This window comes from Equus caballus, chromosome 2 (assembly GCF_041296265.1).
Source record: "Equus caballus isolate H_3958 breed thoroughbred chromosome 2, TB-T2T, whole genome shotgun sequence".
NCBI lineage: Eukaryota > Metazoa > Chordata > Mammalia > Perissodactyla > Equidae > Equus > Equus caballus.
The window spans coordinates 121,575,846-121,593,855 of NC_091685.1; the positions used below are offsets into that span (position 1 = coordinate 121,575,846).

Below are 18,010 nucleotides of genomic sequence, written 5' to 3' on the forward strand. Positions count from 1 at the left end.
ACTGCCATAGCATGGCTTGATGAGGGGTGTATGTTCATTCCTGGGATCCAAACCCCTCGAAACTGGGCCACTGAAGCTGAGTGTGCTGGGCTTAACCACTACGCTGCCCTGCCCTGCCCCGTTATTTTTTATTTTGAAAAATACCTCTGTGAAGTCTTAGGGGAATTCTCAAGAATGTGACACAATCCTGTCCTGGCTAGAACTGCAAAGCACAACTTCAGGATCACAAAAACCTGCCTTTATATTCTTACAAATTATAACCACCGTAGACAGCCACTGAATGTCTTGTTGGCAGAAATGCAGTGTATTTCCTCCAGTCTTTGGGTCTCCAGTTTATATGTGGCTTAAAGTTACTTTCAGAACCTTGACTTGAATCAGCAACTGAACTAAAGGAGAAATCTCAAGAGATGTGGCCTCACCAATTAGCATTCTTTCTCAGCTTCAAACTCTTCAACTTAGAACATGAAAACTTTCTGTACACTGGGTAGATATCAGTCGAAGCCAGAAACGCCTTTAGGTCCCCTTTTCTTTCCTTTCTTTTCTCCCTTGCAGCTTAACTGTCACTTTCACAGCTGTCTTACTCAGTGCAGTAGCCATAAAGACAAGGTCTCTTAGAGATAACGGAGTTCAGGCTCTCTCTCTCCCCAAGGTGTTCGTTAGCAATTAAGCTATGTTGAAATGCTGCCCACGTGAAAGTTTTGCCATTCTTAAACCTGTTTTGATTCCCGAAGGGGTACAAATCAGCTGGTAGAGATGTTTTGTTTTAAATTGAGGTCACGTTTGTTTATAACATTATATAAATTTCAGGTGTACACCATTCTATTTTGACTTTTGTGTAGACTTCGTCGTGTTCACCACCAAAAGTCTAGTTTCCATCTGCCACCATACATATGTGCCCTCGTTCCCCTTTTGCACTTCCCCTCCCCACCCCTCCCCTCTGGTAACCGCCAATCTGTCCTCTGTGTCTATGTATTTATCTGCCATATTTGAGTGAAATCATATGGTATTTGGCTTTCTCCATCTGACTTAGTCTGCTTAGCGGAGTACCCTCGAGTTTCGTCCCTGTTGTCACAAATGGCCAGATTCTTCTTTTTTTATGGCTGAGTAGTAGTCCATTGATATGAGTGTTAAGGAAACTCAGGCTAATTACCATTTTTGGTGGAATCGCAGGAGTTGAAAAAAAAAAGCATTTGAATATATACACACTTTTTGAGAAATGTTATTAGATAGAACAATAAATACAAATCCTAAGCAGTTACTCTGGTAAGAACAGCAAAAACATCCACTGGGAATGTTTTGGAGCTAGAAAGCATGATAGAGAATTACAGCTCCATAAGGATAAAGGATAAAGCCATTATTTGTTTTTATTAATTATGGGCTAATTTCCATTGTTCTCATTGATGGCAGAAATGGAAGGGGGATAAGAGGTAAACACAAGTGTGACAAGCTCAAAGCATATCAGTATTTCATTTGGGTGATCTTTATTTGGTTGGTTACCTCGTAATTATAGCTACAGGTTCACTGTCCTTAAAGGTATTTATTAAGCACTTAGAGTTAAGGATTGTGCTATATGATGTGCATTTAAGATTTATCAAACAAGAAGAGGCCATACCATCTCGAAATTACTAGTTATCTGGTAATAAAACAATGTAGTGTTATCATTATACCAGCTATGGAAGCTTGCGAGAGTATGAGGTATTATTGGATTACCATTGGAGCGTTAGGGAAGCCGTCTATTCACATTAAATACTAAGGGGACTACACCAAGTTCTTATTGCTCTTGACCATGACCTTGCCAAAGAGATGCCAGAACAGAAAGGCCATTTTAATCCACTTAAATTCCCCAGTTTGCTAAAGAGAATCTTTTCTTCTTCTAAGCAAAATGGGAAGATCATAACACATTCAACTATAAATGATAAATTTTGATTACTCAGTTGAAGAGGTAAGAGTTAATGCTTTCTTCGATGACTCCCTTTTATAGAAGAAGCCTAAGCTTAATTCTAAGTTAACCCAAAGCATTATTCAAATTTCATCTCAGTAGAAGGTTTGTATAGAATACAACAAGCAACTTATTTTTATTATAGCGTTTATACTTAAACAAGTATCAATTTCCATTATTGACTGCCTGTGACCCAATTATGGCCTAGACAGTTAATTTATGTTTTCCTACCTGCTTGATCACAGCCATGACAATTTTTCGTAATTTTGACAATGTGCAGTATGTAGCTATGTGACCATGAGCAACTAATGTCATCAGCAGCCGCCGCGCCCCCCCCCCCCCCCGACATTCCCTCTTCTGTAGAACAAGAAAATTGGGCTCCATCTATAAGGTCTCTTGCAGTTCTCAAGTTCTTCGTGTCCACATTGATTGACTTGGTTGACGTAGCTGTGGAATTGAAGGTTTGTAAAGAGATCTTAAGAAAACATATGGAAAAGAGAATGGTTCCTGCTAGGAAGTTAGCAGTGCATTAGGACTAATTCTCATAACTGAGGAAATTAGAGAAAAAAATACAGAGGGAGGATTTTTATTCTTTTCTTGGTTCTTCGAGGTACGTTATTTTTCCCTTAATGGCTAAAATGATAAGGTCATATAAAAACATCCATTTAACTTGGTCCATAATTGCAAGTAATACAATTAATCTAACCATAACCAAAAATCTGAATTAGATTGAATGAGCAAGAAAAAGAATGATGAATAATTTTAAGGAGAAGTTTTCCGTGGCACATAGAGTTCCTTTGTATTCTCCAGGAGGTGAAGAAGGTGTGGATCAAAGTGTCCCACCCCAGAAAGTGTCACAGCTGAAACGTGAAGGCCTGGAGATTCCTCTAGTTCAACAGTGTGCTCTTGAGTTACACAAGAACTATGCAATTCGGTAGGAGGGCTGAAGGAATTCTCATATGCTTATAAGATTACACATCAGGTGCACCCTTTTTTCTCCCGAAAGTTTACCACAGGAAAACGGGGAAATCTGAGGCTACTCAAACTCTAAGCCTGGTTGCTTATCCATAAAATGAAGATAATGCTTTGCCTACTTCAGAGGTGAATAGGAGGATTAGAGGAGAAAGCTTGTTAGCCCTACTTCCACCCACTGGAATCACTTCCTAAATCATACCGAATATTGTCGCTTACCACTACCTTTATAATTTAGAAAAGAATATATACTACTTCATATTACTATTGCCGACATTAACTTGACAGACTTTTGTTTTTCTTTAGTGAATGCTTGCTGACATGAGTGTAAATGCAGATAGTGATTCTGACTCAAAGTAACTTAACGCCATACGCTCGCAAAACACAAAAGAGAAGTAAGGCAATATATATGGTTATGGCCAAAAGTACTTTCTTCTTGAAGTGTTCAATAGTTACTTTCCATAAAATTGTCTCACTTCTCCAGTTCTCTTTGAAGTATAGAAATAGTCTGTTTCTTTCTGGAGGAAGAAAGTGGATCATATGTTTTTCTGAATGTTTTCTTCTTTACTTCTTAATATATTGCTGGGAAGGTACAACTGTTCATTCACTGAGTTACTGTTTGCTGAGCACCTATGTACACAGGGGTATAATTCTTTCTCCCTATCAGAAAATTTGATGTGACAAGACCACGATCATTCAACAAGTATTTATTAAGCATTTAACTGTGTGCCAGCTCTTGTGTTTAAGGAGGAGTTTGCAAACCTCAGTGGAAGTGGTTTATTCCACCCTTATTTATGGGTTGATTTCTGGAATCACTGCTTTATTGGTGGTGTTCGCCAAGCAGGTCTTTTGCATTCACTGAAGTAGGAGTGTGGCTTGTGTAAATAATAAGATCCCTTGTGAGTCAGCAAGCCATGTCAGAAGTCAGAGGAAAAAATATGAAGCATTCTACAAACATGCCCTTTAGGTTAATGCATTTTGCTTTTTGTATTGTCTTATAACTTTTCAACCCTTTCCCTTTTAATCTAATTGAATGAGGAATACCCATTTTAAGAGACACGTTGCTTTTTTAGGAAGTATGCTCAGATGTTTAAGTTATTTACAAGGCCTCTGATACTTTCTGTTGAATCATAGTTCTATACAAGCTTGTTGTTCGTGTTCTCGTTGGCACTATCAGTACTACTGTTCACTTCTCCTTGGTACAGTGGTAAACCAGCATGACCTAGAGATTGCTTATACATTTCCAACTAAGCCTGACAACCAAAAAGAGAAAGAGAATAATGAGCCTCTGTGTTCCATCATGCCTTTTGTTAATCTTGTTTCATCTTTCCGCCCTTAATATTGCTTTGGCTTTGTTTGTTTCCTGGGATACTGTAAAGCAAATCCAAGACATGTAATTTCACCTGTAAATATTAACTGATAAGTACTTTTAAAATTGTGACTAATAACTTTCTGATCTTATTAAAAATGTCCTTTTACAATTGGTTCATTCAAATAAGGACCGAAAAAAGTTCTACATATTATATTTGATTGTTATATCCCTCAAGTGGCTTTTTAATCTAGAACAGTCTCAGATGTTGATTCAATACTACCGACCTGTTGAAGAAATAAGTTCATGTGTCCTACAGAAGGACCCACAGTTTGAATTTATCCTCTATATTTCCTATAAACCGGTAATAAAATCAGATTTTGCTTAGATTCAAGTTCAAGGTTTTAGGCAAGTACACTTAGATAGTTCTGTGTTCTTCCCTTTGCCTTGGATAATGTCTGCCAATTATGCCTATTATTAGCGATACTATTGAAACTTCATTCCTGCTTCTTTGGTGGAGAAGATTTCAGGAATCCATATTGGGGGTGTCCCAAGTCATGTTGATTTTAGTGTTTTAAATCATCAGGTCTTTCTCCAAAATCATCCGTTAGTATCATTGACCTATTAGGAAGATGCAGTTTTAAATGGCTTTCTTGTCCCAAGATACAACCTTCTCACCAAGCATTTTATTTCCGATAGAAATAATTCTCTTAAAAAATCTATCTAGACTGTCCACCAAACTCTGAAAAATAGCTAATGTTCTCAGGGAAAAGCTTTCTTTTTGCACCTCAATGCCACATTGTTGAAATCTTGAGTCATACAGCCTGAAAAGAAAGTGTATCTATTCTGACACGTGTTGTTTAATCTGGGTGACCTAGCCTGTCAAGGCAGATTCCAACAGCACGCCACGTCCTCACAGGGACCCAACGTTCTCTCTTCAGGGAAGGGGGCACATTCCCCAGAACGTGTTTTCAGTGCTAACAAAAGGGGACTGGTATAAAAGTTGATGAATAATGAATAAATATAAATTTCTAATAAACTGCTTAAAGTTGTTTATCTGACCAGATTTTGTTTCTGTGTTTGTTCACAGGAAGAAATCTTTCCTGTTCTCCGCCCTGTACGCTGCCTTCATCTTTGGTGGTCGGCACCTAATGAACAAGCGGGCCAAGTTTGAGCTGAGGACGCCGTTAGTGCTCTGGTCTCTGACCCTTGCTGTCTTCAGGTAGGTTTTCTTTCATTTTCCTAATACTGTCCGTCCTTTTCATCAGAACTGGCTGAAAGAAGCAACAATTGAACATTTTCTGTTTACATCACGTATTTTTGATTATTGAGGACATAAAATAAAGCCGTGTCCAGAGAGAAAGCCAACCTGATGTGCCACATTATACTCTGTCTCTTATTTGGAGAGCGTTCAGGCCATCTCCTTTCTTGTCCAAACTGCTCATGCAGTAATCCACTTTGTCTCTGAGGACTACAAGCAATGTGTCAGTTTCATTATTTTTGTTTCATAAATATAGATGAAGGGCTAAGTGGAAAGCCGCACCAGGAAACTGTTGAAATCTGTGGTGGAGTAGGGTTGAAATGGGATGGGCATGCTGTTACTGACTGATACTTAATCAAAAAGCGGCACTCAAGCATATGACCCAGTACTGGACACCTGTCTGTGTCAGTGTCACTAGACCAGAGAACGCTTTTGTTCTGCGTCCCCAGAAGCACCCTCCACCGCACTGCCTGAGCTGATGGCGGGTGTGTTTATGCAGCCAGCTCTTGCTTTTTGTATCGGGTAGAACTTGTCCTAGAGGCTGTTGGGACCAGGTCTGGTCTCTTCAGGGCCATCTGCCAGCCAACATTCAGACACGTTCCTGGAAGCTTCAAGGAGCATTTTTAGTTTTGTAATTTTTGGTGATCTAGGCAATCACAAGACTAATTAGCACACAGCTGGTGTCAAAACGGGTGCCAGAATTTACCTACGGCGCCAACAAAGCCACCTGTTCTTTCTGTGTTTTGCTTATCAAAACCAGCAAGTTTATAACGAGGCTTGGGATGAGGGGGGTGGAGGGAACAGATGTAGATACACCACAAAATAAAAATCTATTCATTTTAGTAGTGTTTAAGAATATTTATTTTTATTTTTTCACATTATATATCAACGGTTCTACCATGAAGCAGAAATCGATGGCATCATTAAAAGCCTCACCAGTCACTTAAGGCTGATTAAAGATGATCAGGCAGGAAAGGACTTTCAACAACTCTGATGCCCTGTACGTTTCCATTATGTCAGGTCCCTGCATCTAAACACTCACCTCCTTGCTGCTGCTGACCGTAGTCGACCCAGATTTCGGTGCACTTTGTAAGGTGCTGTGTTTGAGGTGCTCATGATTTGGGTCCGTCACTAAAGACCTCTGCCATTCCAATCTGTATCAGGGCGTGATTCTCTGGAATACAAAGTAGCATTTTCATTTTTATGTAAATTTGAGATTCACAGAGTATGCCTTGACCAAGTATTTTGATATTTGAGGGAAAAAATTATCTTCAGTCTAATGATGCCTTTCACCATTTTATAGAGTTTTTTAACATCCCCTAAGCCTTTATCTTTTGTTTTTTAAAATTTTAATACACATAAGCAGAGAGCAGAGCACAAGGACCCCCATGCACCCATTACCTTGCTTAAACAATTAGCAACACTGGGTTAATCTTCCTTCATCCACATCCCTACCAGCTTCCCCCTTCCCGCATATTATTTGGAAACAATACAAACTGAAATATTTCTGAATGAAATGCCATTTCTAAAAGTTAAGTACTCATTTTTAAAAACTGACCAAAGGATCATTATCTCATCTAAATTAGAAATAATTCTTTATTCTTAAGTGTTAAGATTTCCCCAATTGTCTCATAAATGATTTTTTTTTTTTTTACAATTTATTTTTAAGAATCTAGATCAAAACAAGATCCATACATTTTTCTTGGTTGATTTAACTTAAAGTTTCCACCTTCCTCTCCCTGTGTCCCTCCCCCAACCCCATCCATCCTTTGAAGAAACCAGATCATTTGCCTCTTAGAGTTTTGCCTAGGGTGGATTTGGCTGACTGCATTCTTCTGGCCCCTGCATCCTTATCTTTGGCAGTTAGATCTAGAAGTTCGGTTATACTCAGGTTTAACATTTGACAAGAATGTCTGTAAGAAGGAACTTGCCTTCACCAACTATTCAGTTATCCCAAAGTATGCATAGTTATTACAGCAAAGGCAGGATAAATGCTGGACTCCGGTCATATTTAGCGGTTTCAAAAAAGAAACTGTATTCAATTACATAGCATGTGAATAATAACATTTTTTTCTTGAGTATCATTATGAACTCATGGAATTATACTTTATGTGTCAATGATTTTGAGATGAATTTGATTTTGATATATTTTAGTCCGTTGCTATTATTCTTTTTTGATGCTGAATTGTCCCGTCTTTGGCCAGTGGGAGGCTGACATTGGCCCCCGAAACCTTTTCACATGCCCTGAGCGTTGTTTATGGCTTGATTTTGGTTGCCAGGTGAGGGATGACAAGATGATTCAAGGCCAGGTGTGTGGTATATTCCTTGTCTAAAACTGGGATCAGCTATTTCTCCAAGGATCTGTAGTTTCTTTGGAGGAGGGGAGATGGTGTTTAGAAACCACTGTCTGAGTACTAGAGGTGGGTGTGGGTGCCAAGGTACTTCTTATTTCCAGGGCTTTCTGAGACCAGAAATAGAAAAATTTTTTTTTTTTTAAAGAAATATATCTGAGTTAGTACTGATCCTTCTAGTTCATATTTACGACTAGAGAGTTTTTACTTCATTAACTTCTTATTTCTCCTTCTTCCCATGCCAGAATCGAAGTTCCCGATGTCAGCCAGTAATTACTCATTTACTTTATCCTACAATGCATATGCCATAGTCAGCAATACTTTATCTTTTTTAGATTGACAAGTTCTTCTTGTTTTCTCTTCCGTTTCCTTAATTCTGTTACTTTACTTCCTTCAGAGCTATATTTTGTATAAAATTTTAAAAACCAGAACTATGTAGAGGAGTCCAAACATGGACAGGTTAGAGTCTTGTAAAAATTGACCATAATATTCTAATCAGGAATCTGGAAAACATTGATAATGGAATTCTGTGGTTGTATTAACTGAATATGGTTCCACATTAGGAAGAGTATATTGAGGTTCCTCTATGTGTAAAGAACTCTGATTGACAATGCATTGAATGAAAAAGGCTAATTACAGAATGATATTTTTTATATAGTGTTTATGTAAATTTTACTCCTAGACACAAAACATCTATATGTTGTTGATTAATACATTTAAGCATTTGTAAAAGTATCTAAAAAGGTACTAGAAGAAAGTATACTCAATTCTTACATCTGTGGAAGGGCAGAGAGGACGTGCTCTTATGGAATGCCCACTATACTAGCAAATAAAACAGAAAACATTTCTGTGCTTGTAGAGCTTGGTTCTAGTGGGCTGGCAATTTAGAAATAAAAAGGAATTAAATTTTTTCTGTGATCTGTTGTCTTCTTATTCAAAACAAAGGGAGCACATATAATAATGTTGACAAATTTCAATTCTGGATATAGGATGTTTATTATTCTTTGTGATTTTCTGCATTTAAAGCATCTTCTAAAATATACATACATGTACATAAATGATCTCACACAATTCTAGAGAATCTCAAGCGATAGTTGCTATTTTTATTTTGGAATCAAAATATCTTTTAAATGGGGGGCTGGCCCAGTGGCGCAGCAGTTAAGTTTGCATGTTCTGCTTTGGTAGCTTGGGGTTCACCGGTCCGGATCCCAGGTGCAAACCTACACACTGCTCATCAAGCCATGCTATGGCAGGTGTCCCACATATAAAATAGAGGAAGATGGGCACGGATGTTAGCTCAGGGCCAGTCTTCCTCAGCAAAAAGAGGAGGACTGGTGGCAGATATTAGCTCAGGGCTAATCTTCCTAAAAATATACATACATATCTTTTAAATGAAGTTGATATAAAGCATCAAAAATAAGCTCTTCTCACAAACATCAATGTTTTGTTGAATATAAATAAGAATGTTCCTATTTTGGTCATATAGGATAACATCATTATTACAAGGATATGTTTTTGTAGAAAATTTTGAATGACTGGTACCTTACTATAATTCACAAATTTTCAAATCCATCTGTAAAGGTTCTAATTTAAAAGTTTAGAAATTCCTTGCTCAGGGGGCATTCTTATATTAATGGTCTGTGTCTACTCCACTTCCCCCATCTTTGCCGCTACAGGATATGATATTGTCGATTTGGAAAAAGAAGGAAAGAGAAAGAGAACCAGGCTTTTCAGTTAGAGGAATTAGAAATGGTGGGAGGAGAGGAACAGTAAGGAGTTTTTTTTTGGAAAATCGCTGAAAAGATGATTTTTTGTGTATTTTGCTGCTTAGGAATAATTTCTTTTCCCCAACTTCTCAAGCTTGCCCATTAGCTTTTTACAGTAGCCCAAGACCCAACTGTGACTGATTTCCAGATGCCATACGCTGTTTACTCATGAACTAAGATAACTGAGATGGGAGTTAATTTGAATACGCAGAGTCCTTAAGCAAAAATTAAAACCTTGTTTACTTCAGAAAGTGATGGGGTCTTTTTGTATAGTTTGGTAAGAATTACCTGTGGAATATATTTCTTCTTTATCTTTGGATGTTGACTAAACATGATAGCAGTCTTCACATAGGCTGTACACAGTTTAATTTATTGAAAGCTTTCATAAGTTTTTTTGGTTTTTTTAAAAATTTTATTGGGCTTATAGTGGTTTATAACATTGTATAATTTCAGGTGTACATTATTGTTTATCAATTCCTGAATACACTTCATCGTGCTCACCCCTAGTTGTCTAATTTTCATCCATCACCATACATATGTGCCCTTTGTCACTTTCGCCCACTCCCCAACCCCCTTCCCCTCTGGTAACCACTAATCTGTTCTCTTTATCCGTGTGTTTGTTTATCTTCCGCATATGAGTGAAATCATGCAGTATTTGTCTTTCTCTGTCTGGCTTATTTCACTTAACATCGTACCCTCAAGGTCTATCCATGTTGTTGTAAATGGGACAATTTTGCCTTTTTTATGGCTGAGTAGTATTCCAGTGTGTGTGTGTGTGTGTGTGTGTGTGTGTGTGTGTGTATGTGACATCTTCTTTATCCATTTATCTGAAGATCCTTTATCCTTTATCTATAGAAGGGCACTTGGGTTGCTTCCACATCTTAGCTATTGTGAATAACACTGCAGTGAACATAAGAATGCATAAATCTCTTTGGATCATTGATTTCAAGTTTTTTGGATAGATACCCAGTAGTGGGATAGCTGGATCATATGGTATTTCTATTTTTAATTTTTTGAGGAATCTCCATACTGTTTTCCATAGCGGCTGCACCAGTTTGCGCTCCCACCAGCAGTGTATGAGCATTCCCTTTTCTCCACATCCTCTTCAACATTTGTTGTCTTTTGTCTTGGTGATTATAGCCATTCTGACAGGTGTAAGGTGATATCTCATTGTAGTTTTGATTTACATTTCCCTAATAATTAGTGATGTTGAGCATCTTTTCATGTGTCTGTTGGCCATTTGTATATCTTCCTTGGAAAAATGTCTGTTCATATCCTCTGCCCATTTTCTGATCAGGTTGTTTGGGGTTTTTTTGTTGAGTTGTATGAGTTCTTTATATATTCTGGAGATCAAGCCCTTGTCTGATAAATGATTTCCAAATATTTTCTCCCAGTTGGTGGGTTATCTGTTCATGGTTTCCTTTGCTTTGCAGAAGCTTTTTAGGACTACTTCTGATGTAGTCCCTTTTGTTAACTTTTTGTTTTGTTTCCCTTGCTCAAGTAGACATGGTATTCAAAAAGATGTTGCTAAGACCAATGTCAAAGAGTGTACTGCCTATATTTTCTTCTAGGAGTGTTATGATTTCAGGTCTTACATTCAAATCTTTAATGCATTTTGAGTTAATTTTTGTGTATGGTGAAAGATAATGGTCTACTTTCATTCTTTTGCATGTGGCTGTCTGGTTTTCCCAATACCATTTATTGAAGAGACTTTCTTTTCTCCATAGTATCTTCTTGGCTCCTTTGTCAAAGATTAGCTGCCTGTAGATGTGTGGTTTTATTTCTGTGCTTTCAATTCTGATTCTTTGATCTGTTTTTCTGTTTTTGTGCCAGTACCATGCTGTTTTGATTACTATAGCTTTGTGTAGTACGTTTTGAAGTCAGGGATTGTGATGCCTCCAGCTTTGTTCTTTTTTCTCGGGATTGCTTTGGCTATTCGGAGTCGTCTGTTGTTCCATATAAATTTTTCAATTGAAAGCTGTCAGAAGTTTTGATGGAGTAGATAGAATATGATCAACTGAGTTTTCCCCAGGCCTGCAATGGATTCCTTTCATTTGAGAATGATTTCTCCGGGGTTTTCTTGATGGTTTCTCCCCATTACCCAAAACCCCCCTCCCCTTTTCAGATCCAAACCACCAGCTTCTGGTGTCAATTAGTCTTTACTAATATGATGGGTAATGAGACAGTGCCCTCCTTCCAACCTACATGCCACCCAACCTAAGGGTATGCATTCCCTGATTTGATGAGATCATTCCATGTGGCATTTGACCTTAGATGTTTGAACATTTCCTTAAGGTAAATACAGAGAAAAATTCTGGTAATTTGAATTAGTAAATCCTTTAGATGAGATTGTTCCTCATGGCAAATAGCATCAAACACTTCAAGGTGCCTTTTCTTCTCAGACACTGCTGAGTCATTAAATCATGCTGCTGTGATATCTCGGCTGGGTTACTACAATTGATTTGTAAAGGACTCTGTGTATTTATTTAATAACTCCCAATCCTTCCAGATTGGGTACAGATGTGTGTGCTTCTGATTTAAGCAGCCTTTACCCAGTATCTGTCCGGCAGTGTTTTCCGTTCATTGGCAGCATAGGGAGTTCCAAGGAGCCTTCTAGGTCTCTGAGCCAGAACAGGTCAAACAGGGTGTCTGGTGAGTGCACATTGGAATAAGATAATTACTTTGGGCTGCATCTTTATAGAAGCCAGTATCACACTTTCTTCGAAGTGCTTACTTCCATGTCGTGGTGATTCACTCCAACCTCAATTGTTTTATGCTTTATTTGTAGAAAGCCAGATGTTCCCGTACTTTGAGTTTGATTTCTCACCTCATTATTAACCAACAGTTTTCCCTGTTGAAACTCATTTTTATTTCCTGGCCGTATTTTTATTACGTCATTAAATTTAATCATCTGCTTATGTATAAAATATATTCAAGATTAATAGAAAATTACTTTTTTTCTTGAGTGAGGTTTTCATGAACAAAGTGTTTAAATATAGCACGGGAGACATTCAGAAAAGGATGTTAACAGTGAACAGCAGCAGGTGAATGGTATTTAATCAAAGCTACATGTGATTTTATACACACGTCAGTATTTAATATCTGAAGAATTAGTAGCAATTGTCTTATTATTTTTAAGCCAACAAATACATAATTTAAAAAAGAATGGAAACTGTTTAGATGAAGAAAATATAACATTTTAAAAAACCCATATTAAAGGAGTAAGTACATTATTGACCTGTAAAATGGTGAGATGTTGAAAATGACAAATTTCAGAACAATTAAATCCATTTATACCCAAGCACCTCGTGTCTAGTATTTTCTTCGGTGGTTGCCAAAAGTGGTCCCTCTTAATCCACAAAGGACAACATTATAGACAATGATTCCCACCATATTAATGATATAAAAGAAATGGATACATAAACTATAAATGTCATGGGAGAAAAGCTCCTATTTTATTAATAACAGGTTATAAATTTTGCATTTTTAAATATAGCACCAAAAGGGCAAAAGTAACCAAGCAAGAGATCCCTCTAGAAAGCATAAGACTGAGCGGTAAAAAAGCAAACCTCTGAATCACACTGGGAGGGTGCTACCGTGTATGAAAGGTGAATAGCCCATAAATTAACACTGCCTTTTATCTCTTAACATATATGCAGCAAAAGTATAAAAATAGTGTTTGAAAAGTTCAGGCTAGTGATTATGTCTGTTTCTGGGGAGGCAGGGACAGTGACGGGATCAGAGAGGGTCCCCAGGAGGCTTCACAGTAAGTTTTTATGTCACTACAAAGAAGTCAAGCCAGAAAAACGATAAAACTGTACTTGATACAAAGTATAGATGGCAATTTTAAAAAGTTGAAAGCAAATAATGAAAAAAAGTCAGTTTTTCAAAATAAAAGTTAGCAATCATGGTCATATCATAAGATTCTGACAACACGCTGGCGTACATTGAATACAGCAGCCTATATCAAAACACAAACTTTGTGCCCTGTTGATCCTCACAGCTGTCCCCACATAATGGAAGATTCATAGTTAGAATTAGGAATGTTTTTTGTTTCTCTTTTCCGACAAGATCCTGAGTTAAGTGTGTATGTGTAGCTGAAAAGATAATTTGGGGACCTTTCTTTTCTTTTCTGTCCATTTGTTGTTCAGCTCTTGAAGACTCTATCATTGTTAATGTTTCCATCTTATATGCAGAAAAACGGGCTGGTAGGCAACTTGTAGACAGATGGAGGTCAGATATTGCTCATTTAAATTTTGTTAATCATCTCACTTTATCAAAATGTTTTATTTTTATGTTTAGTCTATTTGAAAATGTAAAATATGACCTTATCTCTATCACTTCTTTGTGCCTTCCTTCCTCTCTGGCTTTTGTGTCATTTTCTCAAGGAACCATAGAAGTCATTTAATGTTTGATTCTGATGCCGTATTTAAATTACAGCTTCTATCTCATTTTTTAAACTGAAACTAATGGATATATAGAAAAATCTTTCCTTCTGAAGGCAAGATGTATAACAGGTTTGTTTTTAGAATCATAGATTTTTCTCAAAAAAAATTGTTGGGACGTTTCCTTATTGAGACATAAAACAGCTGAGACCAGGAATAACACAGCCACCAGACTACACAGTTGTTTCCAAGGTCAGGTCACAGGATGACAGCAAAACACACTTTGTTTCCCTTTGCAGCAAGAGAAATGTGAAGCATCTACACTAAATAAAAAACCCAATAAACAATCAAGGCAAAAAGCTTAATAAACAGTAAAAGAAAGTAGATCAGCTGCCATTGGAAAAATAATCCAGGCATTTACTGAGGTGTCCATCAAGGAAGGAAGCTAATCTGAAGGACACCGTGCTAACGTCTTCATGAACGGAGATGACAATGTCTAGTCTGAAAGATCATGGCTTTCTTCAGCATTTTGAGTTGTATGGGAATGCCTTTCCACCTGAGAGCTGCCAGGACACCCTCCACACTTCTGCTCAGTGTGAATATCAATTTTGTGGTTCTGTTAACCTGTACGCGCAGCAGACGACTACCAGACACATCACAGCTACAGGCTGAGGAAAACTCTCCCCACTGGCCCCTCCCCAACTACGTGGGTGCACAGCACACACACCTACACCCTTCAGGTGTTCTCCCAGCTCCCTGGGAATTTATTCGATCCTCCTGTTTTCAGATACAACTCAAGTAAAATGCTGCTTCAACTAGCACCTTACATCAGAGGATCCAGCGCCAAGCCAGAGCATGCGTGATTCTCCCGTCCACTCTTCAGGAGCCATAGGGGCATCAAGGGGAGGTCACAGAGAGGAGTTGTATGACACAGGCTACTTCATTTAGCACTGCGTTTGTGTTTTAGATGTCTAAAACTGAATCCTTGGGCAGAATAAGCTGTAGTCTAAAATCACAATAAAGTGACACTAATTGAATAACTTGACTCCTTTTGAAAAACCAAGAGCACTAATAAAGATATCAAATGTCAACTCCCTCTCTTTTAAAAGTAAGATAGAGGGGCCAGCCTGGTGGCGTAGTGGTTAGGTTCTCACGCTCTGCTTCTGCAGCCCAGGGTTTGCAGGTTCGGATCCCAGGCATAGACCTAGCACGAAAAAACAAAGGAAGATGGAGCTCATAAACTGAGATCTATGCATCCTGATTTGCTCTGAACAGTCTCAGTTTTCTTCCCATTGTCTCAATGTAATTATTAATATATCCCTTTTCACTCCCCAAAATGGCCCAATTTGAACAGTGAATGAAATGGCTATTCTATTTTTAACCCACTGAGAAATTGCGTTCGCTCAATAAAACAGAAAAAGGAAAAATACAATCATTTGCCAACTTAGCCCTAACAAATCTGTATTTTTAGTGTTGACCTCTCGTAGGAAACTGGCTCTCCCAGCTGTAACCAAACCTTTGACATATCATCACTCAAATTTAAAATATTCACACCAGATCCCTTTTTTATAACCCTTTAAAACATCTCAAAATTTATCACTATTTTGCTAGCGAACATCTTTAAGTCATTCAAAATATACAAATAACTCTTTCAAGCAGTCACCAAGTTGTATAACTCTTATTAAATATCTGGAGCAGCTGTCTACACCTCTGCATTTCCATGCTGGACTCTCCAGTCATGGCCTTTATCACTTCACATTTCAGTATTGCACCCAACGATTGCTGCCTCCCAAATGTTTCTTCTGTCTAAGCTTCTTTACATGCCGTTATCATTTCCCCATATAAACCTTAACTGAAGCTCCTTTGCCTATAAGTTAAAACGTTAATCTGTCCATAAAAAGTTAGAATCTTTTCTTGACTCATCTTTCATCACTGCCCGATGCAAACTTTCCATTCAAGCCGGCATATGTCTGATCATTGCCTGCAAAACAAATATACTTTGCCTGTCCTAATTTCTATCTTGGAACATGGTATCTCCTTCTCTTTCTCCATTCTTCCTCCATTTTCTTTTTCTTTAAGTCTTAGCCATCAGTTAGACTTAACTTAGAATGCCATCTCTATAAATGCACCTCTGGTCATTTCAGCCTGTATCTCAGTTTCCACCGAACTTGTGGTGGAAACTGTGTTGCTGTGTCACCAGCTCAGGCTATATACTGCTTACCCACGTACCTCCCAGTAGACCAAATGGGTTCCTTGAGGCCAGAATTGTGTCTACACCTTGCCAGACACTCAGTTCCTGAATTAATGAATGAAAAATCCCACACTTGGCCAGTTCTCCAGTCACATGCAATTGGCGTTGTCAGTCATTTCACTTTTTCATCCTTTATATTTCTTGTATCAACCACCTCGGACAGACCCCAGTCCAGTCTTCATCTGGGTTTCATCAGGCTTTACCTGTCAAAGTGCAGACAGGCTTCAAGAAATCTGGAAAAAACAAGAAGTAACAATTGCTGGTGAGGATGTGGTTCAGAAAAGGGAACCCTTGTGCACTGTTGGTGAATATAAATTGGTGCAGCTTCTATGGAAAATAGTATGGTGGTTCCTTAAAAAATTAAGAATAGAACTACCATACAATTCAGCAATTCCTATTCTGGGTATTTATCTGGAGGAAATGAAAACACTATCTCAAAAAGATATATGAACCCTCATGTCACTGCAGCATTATTTACAGTAGCCAAGACATGGAATCAACTTGAGTGTCCATCTCTGGGTAAAGAAAATGTGAGATAGATGGATAGATATCCTGTGGAATATTATTCAGCCATAACAAATAATGAAATCTCGCCATTTGTGACTACATGGATAGACTTGAGGGCATAAAGTTAAGTGAAATAAGTCAGACAGAGAAAGACAAATACCATATGATCTCACTTATATGTGGACTCTTTAAAAAAAAAAAACCAAACTCATACATACAGAGAACAGATTGGTGATTGCCAGGAGGTTGGGGGATGGGTGAAATGGGTGAGGAGAGTCAAAAGGTACAAACTTCCAGTTATAAAATAAATAAGTCCTGGGGATGTAATGTATAGCATGGTGACTCTAGTTAATAATACTGCATTGTGTATTTGCCAGTTGCTAAGAGAGTGGATCTTACGAATTCTCAGTGTAAGAAAAGGAAATTTGTAACTACACGTGGTGACAGACATTAGCTAGACTTGTGGTGAACCTTTCACAATATATACAAATATCAAATCATTGTGTTGTGCACTTGAAACTAGTATCACATTGTATGTCAATTATACCTCAGTGAAAAAAAAGGGGGAGCTGGGATTGACGTGATGTCATTGCGGGAGACTTCCTTGTTACTCCTTGGTACTCTGCCCTCTGCTTCTCGTCCTCTCCCCGCTCCTGCCTCTTGCTGTTCCTTCCACCTACTGGTAAGGCTGCTCCCTCAGAGCCCTGGCACGTGCCCTCCCTCCGCTCAGAACACTTCTCCCCCAGATATTCTAAGGCTTCTCCCTCACCTCCTCCAGATCTTTGCTCACGCCTCACCTTCTCAGTGGGACCTCCCCAGCTCCCTCTCTAAATCTCAGCATTCCCACCCTCACTTGTTACGGCCATGGCCAGATTTATTTTTCTGCTTGGCCCATACCCCTTGCTAGCCGGCCTGTGTCTTACTAACCGTGTTCATTCTCTCCTCCTCCTGCTGGACTCTGAGCTCTGTGAGGACCGATCTTCCGCTGTGTCTCTAGGACCCAAGGAGGTGCTCAATAAATATTGATTTATGTTTTAATTGAAAAGGGAAATGAACAGAGGAGACTTGTAGACAATTGTTAGGAATTCTCCTTTCCTTTTTTGGAAAGTCTTTCTTCTAAAGAGGGAAATAGGAAAATTTTTCTGCTTTTCCCTTGAACCCAGGAACTACCAATTAGTATTTCCAAGAAAATAATCATTGGATTAATGATGTCGAGGCATGGTATCTTGCTTGTTTTTTTAAGATAAGAATGTCCATTATGAGGGAGAA

At 38.3% G+C, this 18,010-nt stretch overlaps 1 protein-coding gene across 1 annotated transcript in view; it reads left to right on the plus strand.

Moving 5' to 3' along the window:
* Positions 1–18,010, plus strand: part of ELOVL6 (ELOVL fatty acid elongase 6) — a 134,492-nt gene that overhangs the window by 81,649 nt on the left and 34,833 nt on the right. Inside the window, exon 3 of the mRNA XM_005607891.4 lies at positions 5,311–5,442. Within this exon, the coding sequence (XP_005607948.1) occupies positions 5,311–5,442 (132 nt within the window). The remainder of the gene's footprint in view (positions 1–5,310; positions 5,443–18,010) is intronic.